Source organism: Cygnus atratus, chromosome 9 (assembly GCF_013377495.2).
Source record: "Cygnus atratus isolate AKBS03 ecotype Queensland, Australia chromosome 9, CAtr_DNAZoo_HiC_assembly, whole genome shotgun sequence".
NCBI classification, from domain to species: domain Eukaryota; kingdom Metazoa; phylum Chordata; class Aves; order Anseriformes; family Anatidae; genus Cygnus; species Cygnus atratus.
In genome coordinates this window covers 7,646,727-7,671,388 of record NC_066370.1, presented here as the reverse complement: position 1 = coordinate 7,671,388, position 24,662 = coordinate 7,646,727, and the positions used below count along the sequence as shown (strand labels likewise).

General features: G+C 39.5%; 1 protein-coding gene across 12 annotated transcripts in view; it reads right to left on the bottom strand.

Moving 5' to 3' along the window:
- PIK3CB (phosphatidylinositol-4,5-bisphosphate 3-kinase catalytic subunit beta) overlaps window positions 1-24,662 on the bottom strand; it is a 98,585-nt gene that overhangs the window by 39,414 nt on the left and 34,509 nt on the right. For 8 of the 12 annotated variants that reach the window (XM_035544673.2, XM_050712530.1, XM_050712525.1 and 5 more), the window contains 3 exons: window positions 21,333-21,452; window positions 5,743-5,928; window positions 582-807 (listed from right to left, as the gene is read on the bottom strand). In XM_035544673.2, the coding sequence (XP_035400566.1) occupies window positions 582-807; window positions 5,743-5,895 (379 nt within the window). In that variant the 5' untranslated portion in view covers window positions 5,896-5,928; window positions 21,333-21,452. Of the gene's footprint in view, window positions 1-581; window positions 808-5,742; window positions 5,929-6,123; window positions 6,169-6,258; window positions 6,522-21,332; window positions 21,453-24,662 lie in introns of all 12 variants that reach the window. The other 4 variants (XM_050712523.1, XM_050712531.1, XM_050712532.1 and 1 more) reach the window with 2 other exon arrangements.

Sequence of the window (24,662 nt, the reverse complement as noted above, 5' to 3'; positions counted from 1 at the left end):
ACAAGAGGTACGACCTCACATGACCCTGTCAATCTTTACTGTATAACCAGACTAATTTAAAAGCTGAAAATTCTGAAATAACATCAAGAACAAGTTACTGTAAAACCTTTAAAAATAGCTTTTCATTGTTTGCTGAAAATCAGCACTATAATTAAGAGCAAAACCAAGAATATTACATTGTTAACCAACTCAGAAAACATGTATACCAAACCCAAAGTAATTTCTAGTTCCCTCTGTGTATCCACTTTGTTGTTAGATGATAACACTTTTCACGGGTTATGCTTTCCATCACTTAATAATAATATTATAATTTTTTCTCCCATCATATAAGATAAATTTGCTTCTTTTGTGTAGTAATATCATACAGTGCTGAACTGCAATACAGAGTAGCTTTCACCGACTTTCAAACATTTCATCTTTAGTGTTTAAATTATTTTAAACTTTATCAATACTTGTTTGAGAAAGGGAAATTTTGTCAGGGACAAAAAGAGAAAGAAAATATTTTATTTTTTTCCATTGTTAGCAAATAAGACCCTCTTACAAAACAAACTTTTTGAAAAATGAAAAGTAAATGTAATTACCTTTGCCTATGAGGACACCTATTTTGGAATCCAACTTTTCTCCTGGATCACAATTCCTTGTCACTAGTTTAAGGACAGGAAGAAAGGGTCTAACATCACAAAGTCTTCGTGTTTCATCCTCTAATTCTTCATGTACAGCAGTCTGATTCACACATGAGAACATGTAAGAGTCAATCTCCATAAGGAGATGAAAGAGTGGATAGCTATGTGCCTGCTTCCATAACAGCTGGAGGGAAAAAAAAATAGTATGTTTGTTAACTTGGTTCATTTTTATCCCTATATATCATTATACATTTGCCTTGTCTTTATTTTACTTTCTATCTTGTGGTTATTTTTATGCAGTAATCAGTATGCATAAACATCCCAGAGGTTAAAAGTACACAGGGACAAGTAATGGGAGGTGATGAGAAGGGCAGCGCTAACCCTCATCCTGATGCTCATCCTGGGACTGACACTATATAGTCCCATTTCCAGAAAAGTTGCAGGACTGTGGCTGTCACTCACTAGGACAATAGAGCATTACTGATTTTGGAGGCAGATGTTTTTGGTGCCAGCCAGCAAACTGTCATTCTCCTCCACCCATTCCCATCACGTCCTATCAAAGATCCTCCTTCCTCAAGACACATCTATAGCTGATTTTTACACACGCACCCAGCTGCACCCAGCCTTGTGACGATTGTAATATATGGTCAATGTGTTCCCACTATAGAACTGATTTCTGAATAAGAAATCCCCTGTTGTCTGTAGAAGCTCAGAATAAATTTATTTGTAAGCTACTTGCAGGTCACCATTATAAATTCTTCCCAGACATTAAATTTGGAAATAAAATAGAACTCTCTTTTATCTAAATACTATTAAAATTTGTCTGTAAGAATGTTTTTGTCCTACTTTTAAAGGTTTAGATTTTAAGGATTTGTTTCTAAAGCTTATTTTGAAACAGGAATTGCAGGATCAATAACGAACAAAATCTTTCTTGAAAAACCTTAAAAAAAAAAAGTTGAACTGAACTCCTTTTGCCAAGCTGAAAACACCTGCATATATTTCAGAGATTCATACAATCAAGTCTGCCTTCCAAAAATGTATCCCAGTACATTGCGCCTATCTGTGCAAAAGCTTTGTTTGGCCTAGAACAAAAATTCCTATTTCAAAGATATCAAAAGACACCAAATCTATGATTTCCTTTGTGTTATCCTCCATTAGCTAATTACATTACTTAAGGATCTGTGGTTCCATTTTAGTTTGAGTTGGCTATGATTTCCAGATACTAGTACTTATTATAACCCTTAAGCATCATAATATTTATAAAGATCAAGTTCCCAAAACTGACTCCCAGTGAAAGCAGACACTCACCATCACCCACAGTACTGGCCTGGCAGAATTACAGTGTCTGCAGAAATTCATTTATTTTTTTAATTCCCCAGCCCTCAAATAATGGCTATTTTTCATTTTTCCCCCACTTATTTTAATCTTAACAGTTCCTCACACAAGACAAATTCCTTACACTTGCTCTCAAGTCCTCTGTTTATAAATCCAAATATCCCCAAATTAGGGCTTGTCACAGCAATGTGCTGGGAACAAAGCTGTTAACACACTATGCTATGTTTTCATTTTTGTTTGTTTTAAATTCAGTGATTTCCATGAAAGTCCTCCTTTTCTCTGAAAAACAGCTAAGTATCAACAGTACCTGTTTATAAGCATGTTAAGGTTCGATGTGTTGCAAACATCAAGAAAACCACACAGGTCCCTTATTGTTGGCGCTTACATACCTGTTTTTTAAATTCTTTATCGGTTGCAATTACTATCAGCTTTTTCATAATTTTACCCACAGATTGTTATCTGACCAACTAAGCCGTTGTTGCCCAGGTTAACCTTTTACTACAACAACGTCATTTTTCTAGTCAGAATTATTTCAAGTATTTGAGTATAGCACAAAACATAGATCACTTCAATTCCTAGTAACATTCTCATTTCTTCTACAAAACCAAGTGGTCCACTGCTTAAAAAGAGTATTTTAGCATCTAGAAAGTTTCAAGTCAGGGGTACAATTAATTACTTGAAGCTACTACTTATATAAAGAAAATGATTTCTATCAAGAAGTGAACACCATCAGACTGAATAGGAATTAACAAACGACACGCTTGCTAACCAGGCAGTGGAATGGAATGAGAAATAACCCTTTACAATTTTCTTTTAGAAGTTTATTATGCTCAAGAAGCAGGTTACTTGTTATTGTAAGTCACCTGCTACGCTTTTCCAAAGTTACCCTCACGTGGCCACTATCCAATGAAAGGTCAGTCGATTATTCTTTAAACCTGTGGTTATTTCCTTACGTACCCCACTTCCTTCACTTCATTTGGAAGTATTCCTTCATTTTTTTTGAGTCAGCTTTTAAGACAGTCCAAAACAAGAGGAGCTTTTTGTGAAGACAAATTTAGAGGAAATTCTCCAAGCAGTTTACTTGCCATTTCAGCTACAGGCTTCAGTTTTAAAGAAAATGTAATTTAACCCAACCCCTAGTTGAGCTGTGAGTCAAGCGCTCCTACTTTAAGTAGAAGGACTACTATTTACTGCAGGAAAGACAACAAAGCTAGAAAAAGAACTAGTTCTCTGTGCTGCTGACATGAAAAACAGAGAGACAGCCACTTCTGTGTCATTTTCAGTGTCGCTCTCTGGTGTTTAGTGATGTTCCATTAACATTTATTTTCGATGCTGAAGTCTAATGTTTTCCCCCAGAAAGCATCCTTCTTGATTCTCACAGCTAGTCATACTGAATCTTGATGCTGAAATTTGAATTTCCATCCTTATGCTTATGTTTACCAAGCCTAGAGGCAGTTTTCACTTGGAAACAGCAAAGTGATTCAACTCTTAATATAACTCTTCATGAGGAAAACTGCAAAAATTTACTATCAATATTTTTTATTATTATTTTAATGGAAAAACTAAGTTGGTACAGAACAAACAAAATATTATTTTTTGTGCATAATATAGACCTGTTACTAACCAGCCTAAGTTCATACGTTCTTCATGTTTATTAAACTTGAAGGAAAAAAAAACAACAACCCTAAAAACAACAACCCTATTACTAAAAGGCTTTAAAGCAAGTATTCTTGCACATGTCAAGCTTTAATAACAAGCCCTTTTTCAACAGTGTCTGTGACTTTATTACTAGATGGCATTACCTAACAGCAAGACTCCAAGCTCAATCCATATCAAAGGAAATGGTTAAAAGTAACCTCTTACATGCAAGGCAACCAGATATTTACTATACCACTTAAGAAAACGAAGTTCTTTTAATTAAGGAATTCCATGGATCTGCAAAGATCCATACATGCCATGCCTAAAATCCTTCAAGTGAAATTTGTACTAAAGGAAGAATTAGGAGTGATGTGTCTAAATTAAAGCTGAGAGGAAAGGAAGAACAAAGAACAGACAAGTCATTAAAACAAATTCACATTATTTTTCCATTAACAACATATTTCACAGGAAAAAAAATAAAGACAAATGCAAGCATGAGGTTACGAATTTTCTGTAACAAGAATAAAGTTAAATGGAATCAGCCTGAAAAAGGAGGACATCAGTAAGGTCTAAGAACCCATAGTTCGGTGAGCTATTTTAATGCTAGCTTCATATTATCAACATTTGCCTGGCAAAAGGATGTTACAGAGTTGTGAGAAACTATTTTAGATTAATGACTTCTGGATCTAAGAAGCTACAATTATAAGCACACTTTCAAGATTTAGAAGTCTTTCCTTTATCCTTTCAAGTAATTTTACTACCCAACTTCTGTCTTTCACATAGTCCAGAAAGGAAAGATGGGCTGAAGGCTAAAGGTACCGCACTCATCCTCCAGAGATCTGCTTCCCTGCCCAGCACTGCCATGAATTCCCTCTGTAACCTGAGGGTATACCTATCCTAGGCATTCTATTGCTATGCATTTTTGACCACTGAAGTAATTCCAGGAAATATAACTGTGATAAAATGATAAAAGTATTTCTTCTAATAAAATAAGGGATCAATGAAGAAAGATCGTAAAGCACTAATACAGCCTGTGCTCCTCTGCTGTGACAGGCTCAGATAAGAATGCACATAAATTTGTCCCTCCGTCTTGACTGTAAGTTTTGTAAGCTCTCTGTTTATCCTCATCAACTTTATTTCGAACATTTTCACAGTCAAAACAATGCACCAAATTCACAGAATTTCCATAACTTCAGATCTATGTTACAGCACATCAGTATGAAAACTAACACAGAAGTACTCTTACCCAGTGTTACAAACATGGGCTTAAAGAGTGCAGAAGATGTTCTTGTTACTGTGCTATCCCCTGCTAGGCATTTGAAAAACACCAAAAACAAGAACAGATCAAATCCACTGCTCAAATTTGAAAAGAAAAAAAACCTCGGAATTTTAGCAACCAGATTTTATTAATTCCATCCTTTTACAATTACACAAGATATTCTCTGGGTGAACTGTTTGTAACACTGTCTTTCAAAATACAAAATCCACAGTATCACGTCCCAAAAGAATTAAAAACATTTAAAAAAATAAAAAGGTCAGTGCCCTTCTTTGGTAAAGAAAATTGTTTCCTTTGAATAAACAGACAAGGATTTTTCACACTCATTTTAGAAAGAGACCTTTCACACAGCAAATAAATCAAGGATTTCATTCTTTTTTTTTAAGTGATGCCCCAACAAGGCACTTGTACACAAACTTAAGAAGTGGCATACGTAGTTTTTAAGGCATCCACCTTTGGTGTCCATCAAACGAAACAGGAGCACAATATATGACTTCTATATTAAAAATCAAATCAGACACAGCATCTCCTGTTTCCACACTTATCAGAGAAATCTTAAATAAATGTACAATGTATTAATGGTATGCTAAGAGTTTAGATGTAGCAATTCAGTATTAACATAGAACAATCATGGTAATCTCTGCTGAAGTGTACCCATCAGCAAGAAGTTATTTTTTTGGACCTTGACGTCTGCCCAAAAACATTCAAAACCCCCGGAGACATATATCTGTACCAATCATTCTGCTATGAATGTACCTTTAATTTATTTTTTATGCCTACCCAGATTCACTACTTGATTTGCCAAAAGGCATATAAAAATCAGAAACAGAACACAATCCAAATATAAGTTAATTGGCCATTTGGTATTACCTGTTTAATATGAGATATGGTGGCGTCTCGAGGGACATCCAGGTTGATGTATATTCCAGTGGGCAATAGGAAGTCCACAGATATTGAGCCATCAGCACCAATCTGTGAATCCACTGCCCAGATGTCAAGGCTGTCTGTCACGGCAGGAGGCATTATGGAATCTCAACAATATCATAACCACATGGCCTTAGGAAAAAAAAAAATTAAATTCAGTATACTTAACCTTCTATAATTAGACACACATTTTAAAGCTTTTGGAAAGTTTACATAAGTCTGCTTGTGCAGCTCAGCTTGCAAGTTTAGGGTCTCAAATGCTAGTATTGCAAACACATATTCATAGTTTTACTCATTAATTCCATTTAGTATAATAAGAGCACTTGCCTGGTAAAGCACTCTTGTTGTGGTGTTTACATAATTTATACTAAGCTATAAGAGAAAAAAATAACTAATTAGAGGCTAGCTAAAACAAAGTCAGAAAATAATTTTAGATTATCATCTCCTTTGAATTCAACTCACTGTGTAAACTACACCCACTGCAGGGTAGGGGAAAAGCCTTTGTGCCTTCTTCTTCTTCATTTCACTTCCCTGGATTCTTGATTACTTGTGCTTTATATTTCAGTTTTTCAAATTTCAGTTTTCAATTACTCTTAATAGTATTACTAGTGGTTTGGACCTTCCAAGTCTCATCTTTTCAATTAATTCTCTCAAGATGAGTGAATAGTGATTGAAAGGGAAACACAAGTATTTAGCTTCCTCTTCATCCAGACAATGTCCTTCAGCTGGCAAAGAGATGGGAAGTTGTAAAAGATTGTACCAAAGGTTTCTCCAAGAAGGACAGAAGAATTTAACTCCACACCTGTTTGACTCTTGTTGGACAACACGCTGAGAAACCACTACTCGTTGAAAAAAAACAAGCCAACCCAAACCAACAGACTGTGGTGCAACCCTACTACTACTGCAGCTTCCCCCTACTTTCATAACTCCTTCCCGTCTCTTCCGGATCTCCTCCCTGCTCTGAAATCAGGCCTTCTGCTTAACAGAAGCTATTTCCCTCACTACAGCACCAGCAGAAAAAGCAAGATGCAAGCAATACACTGGGCTGCTCTTTACAGCATCACAGAGCGTCATCATGAAAAGAGAAAAAATAAAATGAGCACAATGAGCATATGAAATCCGGTCACTACCAGTGACTACATGGCAAAGAAGTCTGCTTAACACTTTATTTTTCCTTTTAAGTCACTATGCAAAATCCATCTTTAAAAAGGAATCCTTTCTCCAGGTGCTGTACATGTATGTATGCCTTCATCAATATGTAATTGCTTCACTTGGTCATGCCGTAGAACTATAGATAATTATTATGCCGTGCATCAAACTTCCCAAACATCTATGCAACACACTCATGAATAGTTTTCCAATCCCGAAGCAGTTCATTATTGTTTTTCTTCCCAAAGCAAGCAACCAAGAAACCTTAATAGCACACTATAGCGGAAGCGGCCACCAAACTGCAGGAGACTGACTGTGTCGTAACAGAGGTGCTTCACTCCCCTTCCCTCTCCAGCTTCTCATCCTTTTTCTTTGGTAAACAGCTTCATTTCAGAAAAGTCTCAGCACCAGTAAATAAATTAAGATGTTATGATGCACAGAAGTTAATGCTTCGTTAAGTTTGGTTTGTTTGATATCCTTATTTTACAGAAATTCAACTCAATTTAAAACTCTTTAAAGTTGCTAGGCCTTTAAACCAAACAATCCGTTGTCGCATGCATCATGGTCCTCACTGACAACAGGGATATAGAAGCGCTACTTCAGGAAGTCTCTTTGCACTCTTTGATTTGATACAGACAGCTTGCAATGAAATACATCAAGCAAAGCCAAGCAGCGCAGGGCAAGGCTGAACATGCCTACAGCGGGTAACGCTATACAGCAGCAGCACAAAACCTACTACAGCTGCATAACTTGTTATTGACAAATAAGCTATTAATATTTTGTAAACGTTACCAAGGGCTGCTCAGGGGTAATTTTTACTGATCATCATTTTTAAACAACTAGTACCATTTAAAACCACCACTCCAAAATATTCCCAGTCCATATCTTTGCATCATTCTTAGAACTGGTTTCTATCCCGTCAGATTCTGGAAAAATATAAACCGGTTCATTTTGACATTTGGAAAATTTTAGGAGATGAAAACCTCCAAGACAGACAGAGACTGTACTGGTTAGAAGGAACTGAAACCTCCTAAAGCTCATCAGTCACCAACGGAATAGCAAGTCTAAACCCCACATGGTGCCCAGCTAACTACTGAAAGCAGCCATTTGTTGCTGCGCCTGTGCTCTCGGCTTGCCTGTTAAAAGCTGGTTAGATACGAGACACCGCACCCAAGTCTCACCTCGACCTGCCAAGTAAACACACTGAGTAACAAGACCCATTTGAAAGCCTTTCTGTTCAGCCTTCCTGAAGCTGTGGAGACGTACATGAACATGAATGCGACCAACACATCTTGTAACTACGCTAAAGATATGGATCTCAATACTTTGCTTGTACTAGATAAGATTACAGTACATTTTTTAGTAAAAACAAACAGGAAAAAAACTTTTAACTTTCAGAAAACAGAAATACATAAGTAAACATTTTTACTTAACAGATGCAACAATTAGGGAGCTTTTATTATCATCATCATCAAGCAATAGTTTATTATCATTAGGTTCTTATTTCCAAAAAATAATAATAATAAATAATTTAGATGGAATCAAAACAAAAAGGATTGGGGGTGAGGGGGAGCAGGTAGACCTGGTGACAAAAACAAATGAAAATACCTTATCTTAATTACTAGATTTTTACAAAACCATCCCTTCACTCATCCATGGATTTATCTTGGTGAGTGATCTCTTTAAGTTGGCTAAAGGAAAGAAATAAAACTTAACCCCGTCATGCAACACATAACACTATAAAAAAAAACAACAACATAGAACCTACCCCCAAAGTCTTAGGAAATGTGTAGTTCCTTATTACCAATTAGTTTATCTTCAGTGAGCTACTCCTTAAATGGGGTATTATTATTCAACTTCTTCTGTCCATATCTTTGCTTCAGTTTTGTTGCAACTGACAATAGCAGTCACAGAAAATTCACTGGAATGATCTAAAACTAAAGCTTTTTCATACTTGCACTCATACTTGGGTAATCACAGCCTGCTGGCAGCTGCTTTCCGCAGTCATCATGGTAAAGCTGACTTATAGAACATATAACTTACTATAAAGTACTAGTTTAACAGGAGCAGAAGCAACGAGAAACAACATTAATCTGTTCTATGTAGTTATTTCACCTGTAATTTCTATTTTAACTCAGCGTAAGATATTATATATTGGAATCCTCTTCTGGAGGTTCTCCTACGACATCTGCGATGGTTGCAAGGTTGGTACACCAATGCAGGTTGAAAATTCAAAGAAGCAGGACTTAAAAACGCCACTATGTACCTCTAACCTAGACAGCACGAAGCAGAGTTAGAAAGTTCTTCTAAGGTATCTGCTTACAATTACTGACTTTCAACACAGAATTTAAGAAGTTTCTGATGTCTCTTTACATTTTCAGCCAAAAAGGGAAGAGCCATCGTTACACCGATCTGAGCATGCTGGGAAGCTATTCTTGCTTTCAGGCACTTACTTAATATTTCCTTCCTCAACGAAACAGGTTAGTGCCTTTCACAGTCAGCACCCAGTTTCCACCAGGAGCTGACATCACGGGGGTGAAGAGAGAGCAAGTATTTATGCGGAGAACAGTGCTGACTGCCAGCCCGAGGTGGCTGTGAGCGTGAGTCACGGACCGAGCTGCAGAACGCACTGTGGCACTGGTGCCGAACCAACAATATCCCATCCGGTAACCGAAACAAAGGCAGAGAGCCATCTGCGTTGGGAGCAATAACACAAGGGACATCTTAAACAACTTCCAGCTAAGGGGAAAAAAATCAACAGTCAAACTAATACTAAGAAGCTATTTCAGGCTCTTAACCTCATAGCTATTTCTGTCTACAGTCACTGTAAAAACAACTTCTTATACAAAAGAAGGAAGTAATTAAAATGGTACTTAATCTTGGCAACAAATATCTAAATCAATGATTGCTTTAATTCAACAGGGGCAGAGCTCAATACTAAATGTTTTTCTTATGTCACAGGTATGTAGCACAGACAGCATGCAAACTGTAAATTTGCTCTAAACTTTGAGTTACACATTTCAGATTTAAATATATGTTTATGTAAAGATAAAGCTCAGAACTGCTCAGTCTATATTTTACTATACCATAAGAAAGAGCTGCTTAGGCTAATGGAAAGAAACGGAACACAGTTTAGTAGGTCATCTCCAGAACAATAAGAGAAACAAAATTTAAGCGTCATCTTTGTATTTACGTATTTAATGTCCGCAAACAAGAGGCCCTACAACCGGGGTTATCAAACCAAGACAACTGCCTGCAATTTTTCCATCTGTAAGTATGTACATCTGGTACATGTATCAAGCATTAAGACTGAAGCAGAACAACTAACCTAGATGCTGAAAGCTTGTAGGATAAGCCTCCACACCATGCCATAAGATGGTTTTCCTAACACATGCACAGCATGGTATGGTCAACACAATGCCAGGCTGAAGGGGAACGGCTGCGCCCTCCCTGCTGCCCATGCTGGTGGGAACACTTCACTGGGACCACCCTTCTGGGGCAGCCCAGACTTAAGCCATGCACCAAATAACACTTCAGTTGCTTTCAGCAGTGAGAAGAATTCCCAAATAAAAAACAAAGTACTAAATGCCTACACTAAATGAATACTCAATAACAGAATTCTAAATACCTTAATCTTGAATTCCTGCGGAGTGTGAGAATTTCTTCTGTGAAATCAATGTGAAAGTTACAGAACTTAATTTTTTGGCCTTTCTCTGCACTATGACCTTGATCACAAGATAATCAGACAGTTCAAGGAGGCAAAGACAACAGACCACAAGCTCTGAGCAGCTAACCAGAACAGCTATGTGTTCCCAGGCACAGGGTTCTTTGCTGTTGCTTCTTTGTTTTCAAAGGACTTACCATGTCTAGGCAGACAGAAGAAATGGCTTTAAGTGCTAAGTCTTATTCCAGAAGCCAAGAGACCTTGTAGACCTTGCAGGTCCACTCCCACACTCCCCAACAAAAGCATCTCTCATCATCTAACAACTTGGAAAGGAAAAAAAATAATAAATGGTTACCACAAGCAGGCTGCTTCTTCACTGATTCCTAAGAGGGCTTCGGGAAAGATGACAGTCAAAAATAAGCTACATATCTTTCTGTAAATTGCTAGCCACGTGTTTTTTTTCCCCTAAGCAAAACTTGGAACTAAAACCGTGCATGCCTGGGTACAATGCAGGTACAAAAAGGGGTCTTTTTAAATAAAACGCAGACAAAGCTGTCAGCAAATGTCAGGCACCAGCAGAACCACTGGGACGTTTCCCAGTATCAGGCAACAAAACCCACACGTTTAGAACTTCCTCACGCATTACAAGACTTAGCGTTTAGACTAGAAGGATCAGCAGGATTTGAGAAGGTAGGCGAGATCAGCTTGCAGCAAACTCAATTCCCTGGCGAGTACTTCAGAGAGCCCAAAACCACACAGCTGCAAAGGTTTCACACCACTGCAGTAAGTGATGGTAAACTGAGTTGTACCTGTGTCATGTAGTTACCTTGCTCATGCAAAGGAATTAAAACCAGGAGGTGCAAATATCTGACATGAAACCAAGTGCCATCCAAGAAGATATGAGGGGCAGAGTGAGTTTAGCAAGGGGGTGGAGAATTCACAAGGCTATCCTGAACTGAAGAGCTGAACAAGAGTCCTAGCACACTCAAGAGGATCTGTCAGGAGGCACTGCAAAAGGTTAGAAATGGAGTAACAATGCAATGAACTTGTAAAATGTACCCAGGGAATGTCTAGAAAGGCCCTGCAGAACTTTTTTTTTTTTTTTTTTGATGAGTGTCATCAAATACTAAAGCAGGCTGCCCAGAGAGGTTGTGGAATCTCCATCCTTGGGTATGTTCAAGACTGCTGGACAAGTGCAGGCATGACCTGAATGAATACTAAAGCTGAAATTCAACCTACTACTTTAATAGCAATCCATGCAGAAGTTCAACAAAGATAGCAGAGAACAGACCCGTATCCTTACCCAGGAAAATTATAGCTACTCACTTAGCAGAAGAAATTTAGAATCACTTCCAGTTCTGAAAGATAGGCTAAAATTAAAAACAAGTGAATGGTTTTACATGCTTATATATTTTCTCCTCTTTCTATTGTCACCTCTTTGAATTTCTCCATACCTCCTCATTCCTCAATTGTATCTCAGAGAAAACAATGTTTTATGTTCTAAATAATTCCGAAAGTTCTTGGCGTTCATCCAACACAACTGGATCAACATGATCAACATCAGCATCAGTTAGTTGTCTTCTGAAGAAAGAAAAACTATGTTGACTTATAGATATGGAAAAGAAAAAGAATTGATAAGATAGGAGACAAGAGAAAATTCTAGTTTTTGTTTCACCCATTAGATAATAAAACTAGTTTTATTTCCCTTTAAAATACTTTGTCATATGAGCTAAAGACCTAGACATTCAGAAGTACCCACAAATTCACATGGATCATAAGCAACAACCAACATTAATCCGTGTCAGGTAGGTTCTTCTAAAACTGACGTACTGAAAAAAGCACAAGTTCTGAAATGTCACTCTATGCCATTAAGTTAGAAACTCTCCTTTATTACTTGTGACCTCACTACTAATCCTCTAAGACCCATCCTTTGAGGTGTATTTTTCTGTTATTTCAAATTAAAAGAACACCAAAGTAAAATCTAACACAACATTTGATCAATTATCCTGAAGCATAAAAAGAAACTAGTAAAAGACAAGTGAAAGAATCTGCGAGGAAGCTGGTAAATATAAAAACCCACGTAACACAACGTTGGAGGAAAATTCTGACACCTTCAGTTATATCTCATAGCAGCCACCCCCCAGGGCTGCTTCCTAGCACCAAGCCAAGGGAGGGTTTGGGGGAGAGAAATCCCTTGTGTATGAGGAGGGTGGTTTCCATATGAAGAAACTTTCATTTACTTATTGCTTCATCTACTATTTCAAACACAGGCACATTTTAAGAGCACAAATACACACAGCTTCTCAGGTTAAAAGTCATTTACATTTGCTAAGCTACAAAAACCATAAACTCCTGAACACAGCCTTTTTTTTTTTCTTTTCACTACGAATATTAATATTTACACAGACAAGGGGCAAAGCAGAAACTAGCTTATTTTAATTATGTAAAATCTAAGAGCGCTCTGCTCATCCAGCTTTTTGCTTTATATAAAGTTATTGCAACTGCTGTGCACCACATTCCAAGATGACCATCACTGTCATCAATACTGCCTTTTATCTACTGCTTGCTCTACCACGTGGCAGTCAAGGGGCTAAAAAAAAAAAAAAAGGCTTGCAGTAGTGAAAGCAGTTGAAAAAGGGCCACCCCATCCAGACACACAAGAACAGTGTTGAAACAATACCTTACTGTCCCAAACAGACTAGATGACAATCTGACCACAGTAATTTTCTAGGAAACAGCAGCAGCATATCACGTAGTCTAAGCAGAAGAAACACTAAGCGCTTACACAATATAATCTTTGTAATCATTTTTCTAACTACGCAAACATCCAGTACTATAAAAAGATAAACACGCTATGGAGGAAACATTTGAGAACAAATAAGGGAAAAGAATCTACCAGCAAGGATGTAAAAAGAGTAAGAACATGCAGGAAGGCTTATGTCCTATGAAACTTACGAAGCATTTAAAAAAAAAATCAAAGGCAAAACTCCTCCTTTATATTTGAAAGAATTCAGGTTTCTTATGGAGACTCGGGTGAAGTCAAATACACACAGGAGGTCAGTGTGCCTGCTTGTGGCTCTGGAGAACGACATCCTCTTCTACTGAAATGGTAACAAACTCACAGCTGCTGCCACAGCAGAGCTGGTGGGCCCAAGCTGTCTGTTCTGCAGCTGAGAGACCAGCACCAGTTTCAGACAGTTGCACGGGACTCCCACTTTGTTGATTTCCACTGTATTTGCACTGACTGTAACAGGATCACCTCAGACACCTCTTTGCTCTCCCGAGCCCCTTTGTTCCCTGCGTGCAATCCCACGTAATGCGTAGCTCACTGGCAGAGCAGTGTACAGTCAGGAGAGCCTTCCTACCCTGTCGCCCACCTCCCTGGCCACACAACACAACAGCTATGCGGACAAACACCATTTGTTTTCCATCGAATCAGGGAACAACCTGACTCACCCTGTGGCATTCGGGCACTACAGCTGAAGCAAGGGCGGCATGAGAACAGCGCTGCTACCTTCAGCAGTAGCCACAGAGATGAAACTAGGCGAAACGAAACTGCAGCCTGTTTGTTTAGAGGTTTAACGGGACAGGGGAAAGCACCTGTGCTCAGCAATGCATGAGCTAATGACTATTTTCTGTTCGCTAGAACTCACAGTTCACACCAGATTACTAGGAGCCCTCTTTTAAAGATGGGATCTGATGCACTGACAATTAGAATCATCACAGATGATCGGAGAATGGCTTGGGGTGGACGGGACCTCAAAGACCCCCTGGCTCCAGCCCCCTGCCCTGGGCAGGGCCCCCTCCCACCAGCCCAGGCTGCCCCCAGCCCCATCCAGCCTGGCCTTGGGCACAGCTGGGGATGGGGCAGCCACAGCTGCTCTGGGGAAAGCAGTAAGTCACACAATAAAAAATTAAAGTTTATTCCATATATTATGTCATACCATTCCGGCCTTCTGAAACTGAATAGTCCAAAACGCCTATAAATTTAAAAATAAAATACAAACAACTTGATTGTAAATACAATTGCCTAAATTAGCAAAGCTAAGATTTTTCCACTCCAGGAATGTCATGGTTGTTTATCTATAATAGCAAAGACTGTAAGAATTTAAGATATCTACAGTGTAGCCTGAGAAGTTACTTTTAAAGAGTATGTGTTACTATAAATATTTCCCAGCAGTTTATTTCAAAGCTGGCCCTATGGAGTGGAAAATTAAGTGCCCATTTAGTCAGGATTCCTCCAGAAATCAGAATAAAAATATCATTTCGTTTTCTGAAAATACCTACACATAAAAAATATAAAAGGCCCTATTTAAATGTCTTTCCCTCACAGTGCTCAGACTGGTAGCAAGAGTAGCCTCTTAACTATTCAAGTCTCGATTCTCTCATTCTCCTCATGAAATATAGATAATTTTCCATCAATAAAAAAAGAAAATTACTGTGTCTTTTTTCCACAGCCACGAATTATTTTATCTGTTCATCTTGTGTAACTTTATTTCTGTATCAGAATTCCTTTGCTGTACCCACGGCCGCATATATTACATTTTAAAAATTGGAGCCAGGGTTTTAAAACCACCACAAACAGAGTTTTTATTATGATACCAATGCCTCTAAATGAAAGTGGGCCCACTTTAAAAAAATGCTGAGTGCTTGAATTTGCAATTGACTTCAGCAGGATTTAGAGACAAGACAAAAATGCGAACATTAACTGATTTCAAATTAAAATATAATTTAATTTTCAGCAACCTGATTTGAGCAGGTGGTTATTCTAGATGACCCCTGGTTGTCCCTTCTTATGGAAATTATTCTACAATTCAACGACAGCATAATTTTTAAAATAGCATGTAAATAAGATTATCATCGTCAGAAACTTCTTCCTGCAAAACAAGTGTCCAGGTAGAGAATGGCATTATTAAAATGGTATTCCAGACCTGGAGACTTACCAGAACCGGCAGGAACAAATGAAGATAAGAGGAAATTACTCCTTTATGCTCAGGTAAATAAGCTTTGTTCCTGCTCCCTCCAAAGGTTATTCATAATGAACCAGACAACTGAATAAAACTTCAGTCCCAGGCTTTTGATTTCGACTTCAGACAATTCACAGGGAGTACAATATTCATAATGAGTACAAAAGTAACAAAGTTGTTTCTCTCAGCTAATTCATGACTATCCTTTGTTTTATCTTGAAATTGGTATATAGATATTTTAGATACATATCTATAAAATTTTAGATGTGTGTGTATATATACATAATGAGCTTCTGACCATCTTGTTGTATTGTACAGCTAAAGTGAGTTGCAGAGAGAAGAACTTATTTCACCTTTAAATGCTACTGTCTGAAATTGTCTGCAGGTGCATTTGATCACTGGATCACACTGAAGCTGGGACCACTATAAGAAAACATCCTTCCTCTTTCAGTGCAATGGAATTCAGTTCTGAATGGTCAAGAATGGAGAGAATATAAAGAAGTGGAAGAAAGCAGCTGATAAGGAAAGCAGCATCATATAAATAGCAGGTAACGTGATACCTTGACTAACTGAGTCAGGGAGTTGGATAATCCGGTGTTCTATGCTGGTGAGAACATATGTGGGTGTTCACCTTGGGGAAAATTAGTAAACAGCTCTCTTCAGAGATTTCAGGAGCTTTCAAAAAAAGTGGTAGGCAGAGTGGAACCTGACATGAAGACCAATGCATTCTGCCCCAGCATAGTCCAGCTCAGTAAAGCGAGACTACAGATTTGGCAGATTAGACCTGGTTAGTTCCAAACCTAGATAATTTGCTTTTGGTAATCCAGAACACTGTAGGTATTTTATGTACCAGGGAAAGGTTAGCACAAAGTGTTAGAATATGTTGAATTCTGCTTAAATGTCTTTGAATTATTCAGAACTGCCTGTTGGTTCTCTGTTTTATAATATCTATATTGTATATAGCCCTATATATGCACATATACATACATGAATTTATATATATAATATAAAAATATGTATTTTTGAAATATAAATACTTCCAAACTAAAGTCATACACACCACCTGTGTGTGTGTATATATATAAATATATATGCAAAATGAAAAATAAAGCGTAACAAAAAAAGGTGAATGGAACTGGTGCAAGAGAAAAAGTAGGACTGGGCAGTCAGACTGAAGGGAGAAGGAGGAGAAAAAGTTGAAGATTTACACAGAAAAAGAGATGTCATTTTAACACAGGTGAGACCAAAGCGTTTCTTGGGTTGCATACCTGAACATAAAATAAGTTTGTTTTTTTTTGTTCTGATTTCAAAAGACTACGTAATGTGTCTGTTGTAAATCTGAAGAGAGGCATTAAAATCTGGAGTTTTGATTTTATTGATTTATTCTACAAAGCAACCTGTAGCCTCCCCCCTTCTTACCCTCATGTTCTATTGCTATACAGGAATTGTACAAGATTATTCTTCCTATTCTAGCAAAAAGTAGCAAATACTAAATCAGTACTAATTCTGCTCCCTCGTGGTTTTTTGCCTGTTCTATCATGCAGGATAATTACTTTTTCCACTGTAAACAAGGAGGAAAGGAAAAGTAAACATTCCACTTAAAAGGCATTTAAATATATAAATGGTTAATATTTCATCTCAAATTGCATAAATGGACCTAGACCTTCAAATTTCACCAGCAGTCAATTGTTTCCTTTAGCTATTAAAATGTTACATCTCTAAATTATGAGCTAGATGACTTCCTTCTATAAAAAAGACCAGAAATTGAGGTTTTCCTATATATAGATACCTCTTCACACAGGGATTAGAAGATTCACTTCTCAATTATTTCTGATCTTTCAATCAAAACCTCTAGGAAAGAGGGCTATTCTCCAGCAGACAAGTTGTATGCATCAGAAAGAGGGGTTAAAAAAGTAAAATAATTAAAAACAGTGGGAAATTAATTAGGAGTGAAATTTTCTCCGAAAAGGAGGGCACACATTGAAACACAAAGCTATCACATAAGCAGACTAGGCCTAGGATTCAAATATAGCGATGCCATGGATTCTACAAGTTAGAAAGATGCTCTGCAAGGGAAGGAAAAAAAAAAATCAGACTAGACATTTTTCCTGGTGGGGTCTTTTTGTTCCAGAGATCAATCTGGTCTGAATTCCTAATTTGCATCAAGATGCGGGTTCTCTTGCAGTACCAGCTTCATTGTCACCCACTGCACAGATTCAGAGCTGGCTCTTCACAGCCATTTGTTATATTAACAGGACTGTTCAGGGCTGAACAAGCATTGAAAGAAATACAGCAATTCGTGTCTAATGCAAACAGCTGGATATATTTTACGTACCTCTTGTGACATTCATAAAAGCAACTGGAAATATAATGTCAGTTGGTAGAAAAGAATAAACATCAAAATTGCATGCAATCAATATTTTTGTCATGAAGTTAACGGAATAAAGCTGAAAATAGTCCTGGCCATAAGGACCAAAAATAATTAAGATTGTCGAAGAATCACAGAATAATTTAGGTTGGAAGGGACCGCTGGGAGTCACCGTGTCCCAAGCTTGTTGCAACACCCAACTTAAAGCACAGCTACTTTTCAAAGTCTCCAAGGACAGAGGCCCCCCAGTCTCTCCGGGCAACCTGCTCCGCCCTCACAGTCAAAATTTTTCCTTCTCTTCAACTGGGATTTCTTTTGGGGAACCTGCGCGTTCTGTCAGTTGCATTCTGCCTTTCTCCCCGCCTCTCAGGAGCCTGCCCGTGCCCCCGCAATCCTCTTTCAGGCGGCGCAAAACCGCAGCGCGATCTTTTCCCCCCTCGCCCTCTCCAAGCTCGGGCCGCAGGCGCGCCACCCGCCTCGGCCGCCCGTCCCCTCGGCAGCTGCGGGCCTGCGGTGGGCTCCCCGGGCCGCTCCCAGCCCCCCGGTCCCTGCGGGGCCCCGCGGCGCCGAGCAGCGAGGGGCGGCCGCCCGCCTCCTCCTGCCCCGCCGGCAGCAGGCCCCGCTCCGCTCGGCCGCCGCCAGGGCGCAGCGCAGCCCCGCGCGCGGGCAGGGCCCGAGGGGCAGCCGCGGCCCGCTGAGGGAGTCGAGCCGCTGAGCGCCTTGCGGGGAGGCTCCGAGGGAGTCACAAGTTCCCTGGCCACCTAACGCACGAGCTGGGGTCGAACGCAAGAGCTAGTGTCGTGGCTTGCACAACCCCAGAGACAACGGCTTACAGTGCCTCAAGCTGCCTCCCGTGGACCTTTTTGCATCTAATTTGTTTGGAGAGCTTGGTTTCAACTTTATTGCCAAGCTGTTTTGGTAACTTGATTACTGGAGCCAGTGATTAGCTTGTCAAAATAAGTATGTAAGCAGCAAACAGGTATTATTTTATTGGGACAGCGTCATAGCTGCCTGTATTTACGGTACATCATCTAGTAAGTTAGTAAAAGTCAGGGGACTGAGAACAGTTTCTGAAAACTGCAGAGGTCAGACTTCATGTATCAGGTGCTACAAGAACCTTCTGAGAATACATTTACTGACCACGTATGGTCTGGGATCAGTAACACACACATGTTCAGGTGCTGACAGCCTTGTAGCATTCGCTCCAAGTTCAAGTACTCAGAGGAAGGGAACTAACATGCACATCAAACTCTTTAAATGCTTGTTTATTTGAAACTTTAAAGTTATCAGTACAGATGTGTTATTCTGGCAATTAAAACCACTTTGGAAAAAATATCAAGTAGGAAGCCTTTAGCTTGTCTGACTAGGTTCACAGACACTTTTCTACCCCGATACACATCCCTTTTCTAAGAAGCTGTGAGGAGTCATTTCCTTTTGGCAATAAAAGCAAGATGCCAAAATACACTTGTTGAAAACCAAAATAATTTTCCACTCCCTTTCAGTTCTAATAGCTAATTTTTTTTCCTTCCTAACTATGCATTCAAGTGCACTTCCAATGACTTTTGCAAAACCACATTCACATATCACATAGCATGGGTAAACCCCGTCCCTCCCAAAAAAACAGACAAAACATTATGCAGATTTTTCCCCATTTCTAACCTGTACAATGATGTTTAAACATCCCCCACCTGATGCAAATAAGTTGATAGAAAAAATATTACATTCACATTTCAAGCAACCAAAGCACACAGTAATTAAAAATTATGCTTTGTCAGTTATCTAAATTTTTAGGTTTCTGGTACCGAAACGTGCAATTCGCAGTCCCAGAGGTAGGTAGCTAAGCTTCTTATACCATAAATGAGACAAAATTGAGCTGGAAGTTAATGGGACACTGAAGAAAAACATACATCTGAGATTCATAAATTGAAGACTTGCTGGGTTGATGGATGATGGAACTGCAATACAGGAAAACATTGCCAGTGACAGCTACACCCATTCTTCCTCCCAGTCCCAGCTATTCATTCCTTTCCTTGGACAGTCTTACGTGTTCGTGTTGTACCGATACAGACCCTGTCTAAAAACTGATAAAGACTAAAAACATCTGTTCTGCCAGGTTAGTTATAACTTCAATTGGATTCACAATCCATTTCACTGCATTGACACTTGTAACAGCAGAATGGGAGACATGAAGATAAATTACTGTCCAGAAGAAGGAGGGAGGATGCAGCTATAAACAACCAGTCTGGCTTAAAACAGTTATCCAGTGATAGTGACAATGGTAGACTCGTATCACTGGCGTGCGTGGAGGCTCCTATATCGCACTGGTACATATATGACTTTCCCTTCCCTGGAGTAAAGTACATAAATACTCGTTCTAGTGTTCTGGTTGTTGTTTTTTGTTTTGGTGGTGGGTAGGTGGGTTGCAAGGGAGACGACTCCCCTCTCAGATCTTTATGTATTCATTAGTCAGCGACGGGATGAAGACACCAAGGTGGGGGGCAGCAGACAGCAGTGGAGATGGACAAACACCACTGGAGAGGACACAGACCCCCAGACCCTGTTTTTCCTTTTCATTATGTTCAGATCACCAGGTTACAGGCTGTTCTAGGGTGGAAGGACTCTATCTCCTTTACATTCAATCTGTATCACTTTGCAAATTAGAATTCAAATTTACTTGGCAGAAAAAGCCAGCAGAGAAAACAGCACAGCTATTAAGGGCTAACTGAGAAAGGAAACATTTGATTCTTTAACCTAATTCTAAACATTGGTGTCTACCAGAAATTTTTAGTGTAAACACTGCAAACCTAGTAAATTCTCCTGTGCCTCTTTTATATTTGAAAAATATATACATATTATACTATACTATATATATATTATACTATATAGAGAGAAAAATACAGCTTCACAAAAGATGGAGCATGTTTACTCCCACTGAACAATCTATCAAAAAGGAAAATAAAAATTACATTAAACATGAAATACTCTAAAATATCAAAGCCACACACAGAGCGCTACAAGTGGAAAGTTACAGCCAAAAACAGTTTTCAAATTCTGTTGGAGATGCAGGCAGGGCTTTAATATTTGCCAGCAGCTCTGGGTTTATATGCAACAGCCTCTGCAGTAGGCCACTTCCTGCTCAAAACCATACCCAGAATAGACAGGATCCTAGAGAAAAATAGAAATAAAGCCTATCTAAATTTCATAAGATACAATTGCTACCAAGACGGCAGGTGCTTCAGTAAGAGTCCAACAGAGTGACCATTAACAACTGATTCAAGTGAGTATGGAGTCATTCATTTTTTTAATGCAACTTCAAAGTTAAATACAACAATAGCCCAATAACTAGACTACTGACTTCACAAGACAAAAAATTAACTGTAATACTTACTTCAGGGAACCCGTTCCTGTTTCAGTCCAACCGTGTAGTGAAGTTACTTCTATTAAACATTGTTTTCCTACTATTTCCCTTGTTTTCTTGGAAGGTTCTACAAGATGACCTAAATGTGACCTAAAAAAGAAAAACACAACATAATGTAATTCACAAAATGAGAGCTTCAGCAATTCACATTTGGTTTAATGGTGCTGTGAACTGTTTGTGCAGAAATTTCTGATTAATCACACATTTTCATTGTTTTCAAATACTATAATGTCATATTCATGTCACACGATCCAATTATTAAATGAGTGCCAAATCCTCAAACAAGAAAAAAAGGAAAAACGTAGAAGATGCCATTTCTTCTAACAACATAGGTATAAGAGTAACTGTATAATCTGTACATATATCCAGGGTCACTCCATCCCAGGAGCAGAATCTGGCACTTAAATGCAAACCAGGCTCTCAGCAAAATTAAACAAACAAAAATATTTAAACTAGCCTCGACAACAAAGCGGTGCTATCAGTTTGCACTGGTATTATCTGCAGGTCAAGCCACAAAACACAAGGCAGGTAACTACCTTCCTCCTCCCATGAACAGTTCTTCTGAAACACACTGAATAGTCTGTCTACATTGTGCTTGTAAGAACTCTACACAACTCTGCAATCAGGAGCAAGGGCTGCCTTTCCCCTGCCCCATGCAGAGCAGAACCTCGGTAGGAATTGGCACTGGAGAGCCCTGGGAAGCAATTTAGCTCTCTTCAGCGGCTTTGAGGCAAAAGCAGTTGCTGCCCCACCTGCCTACATATGAAAAAAATTGAGTTACAGCTCCAGACACAACCTTTTGAAAGCAAGGTTTTGATACGGAAAGGTGTGAACTAGTCCAGAAACTTCCCATGATTAAAGTTTAGGTGCCTACGACAGCCAAAAAGGAAGACTAGAGAAAAATGAAGGAGGTCTTACAGGATTTAAAACTTGTAAGGGCACAGGAGCAGTGTAAATATCTTATAACCAATGCTAAAGGTACCAGTCAGACATTAGTGGAACCAGATGAATCAGAATTAAAAACTAAGGGACAAAAAGCAGGAGTTTGCGGGGGAGTGTGAAGTACATCACACTACAAATACAAGACAAATAGCAGTTACTTCCAGAACTTCCTCCCGAGGAAACAATCTTTCAACACTTGTGGCCCCCCAAAGGGGAGACGAAGCGCATGTATGAAGTCCCACACCCTGGAGCAGAAGCAGGTTATTTTAACTAAAAACTGGTTACCCCAACATCCCAGAGGTCTCCGGATAACCAGTCAGGTGAGGAGCGCTAACACCCCGCAGGCCTTCCTCAGAACTTGGGGTGAAACAAAAGATGCTTCCAGTAGGCAGTGGCCAACACGCCAGTACTCAGGCTGAAGGCTGGCACGTGGCTAAGTCACGGAGCATCTAGGGCCCACAAATAGTACACGTTTAACAAGCCAGCACTTTGGGAATAGCTCCTGTCAAAGTTTATCAATTCTCATCTTCTCCACAGTCCCTAACTTGCTAGATTTCTGTTCATTTCGTTCCAATGCCAGCTGCTCTCTGCCCCTCCCACCCCCCCAGTGTGCGTTCTGCTGCTCCTCAGCCAACTGCACGCTGCAGACCGCCAGGGGGTGGCTGGCCCTCCAGACCTTAAAGCACTGCTGATGTACACAGGCCAACTACTCACTACTGTTTTCAGGTGTTAGGAACATGCCCTGCCTTCGTTACAGGATGACAGCGTGCAGCTTTATTTTTCTAGCTAACCAACCTTTCTCATTTTTCAGGCGACGAGAACAGAGGTTACGAGAGATGGTTATCAGCGTAAACGCAGATCACATCTGGTCACAACCTTTCAAATGCCAGCACACATTCTGCCTTCAAAGCACAAGTGGGAAGTCTTTCAAAGGCTGGTGACTGCACTACCTAACAGGCCGAGGTACAGACTCGGCTGGCCTATTAGCCAGCCAGTGAGAGCCCCAAGCACACCAGAGACATGGAAACACAACCTCTGGGAACACAGTAAAGATCAGAAGGCCTAACGGTAAGATGGAAGCAACTGTCTCAAGCAGTGAATACAACCTGGACTCTGATGAGCACACAGCTTTTCCCCACTGCATCTCCCTGGGGAATGTGGAAAAAACAGAGCTGTCACCTGGACATCACCACTGGGCCTCCCACACGGGTCTGTCACCCCTGAGCTTAGTCAAAAACACAACACGACAACACCTTCGGCACCTCCCTGTGGGCCCACCCATACCACTTCTACAGAAAGCACTGGGGACCCAGCAGGAAGCCAGCTCTGTTTTCACTTGCAACTTACAAACGAACATTTTGCAAAATAATTGTTCTTGTGAATCTTTTCGTTACACCCTTCTTACACAGATACGCTTTTTATGTTAATCTTTAAAAAAAATGCCATCTTACAAAATAATTCAAGAATCATTAAATTGCTGGGTGGCGATCAAAATCTGTGGCAATACAGTTAAACTTTCTATAGCTCTACAGCTACCCCCCCGTACTTTGTTACACACACAGAAACATTTCCAAACGCATAACAAAAAACTGTACCAGAATGGAAGAAAGGGGGGAAATGTACAAGATATCATTGCTTAAAACTTGTTTTGCATCTAAAGTAAACCCAAAGCAATTATGAGCCGAAGAAGTGATCCACTGAAAACCAAGTAATAATTAGAAAAAAATTAAAAATCCTTCAGAAGCAGCATAAGATGCCACACAGGAGTTACTGGGCTAAGATCCTGGCCCTTCAAGTCTTCACTCTAACAATTTCTCGAACTGCCAGGCAGCCTCCCCTGTGAATTGTGCTAGAGCATATGAAGAAACCATCTGTTAGCACACTCCAGGTGTGCTTTAGGTAACGGGACTCTGAGGGGGCTAACTGAGTGACACCAGACAGCAGTTTCTTGACAGTTTTCCTCTCTGCAAACAGATCTCCTGCTCCAGAGGAACGCACTGAGGAAGGCGTCAGGACCTCTGCTGAAAGCACTGGCAGATGCTTTGGACAGCTACACAGAAAGAAACGAAGTACTAGGGTATTTAGCAGCTCTTGGTTCACATCTTCAGCTACCTCAGAGCCGTTGCACGCATTTCATGCTCTCAATAGCACTGAAGACTGGACAAGTGAATGTCAAGCTGAATTAGGTACTGTAGCATCCACTCAGCAATGACGAAACTCTCTATTTTACTGAATGTGAGATAAGGAGAAGATTAGCTATCAGAAAATACACCAAACAAATACCTTCCAGTGAACACAACACTGAGAAAAATAAAAAGCAATATTTTTTCCTCTCTTTCCTAGTCCTATGTTTCAGCA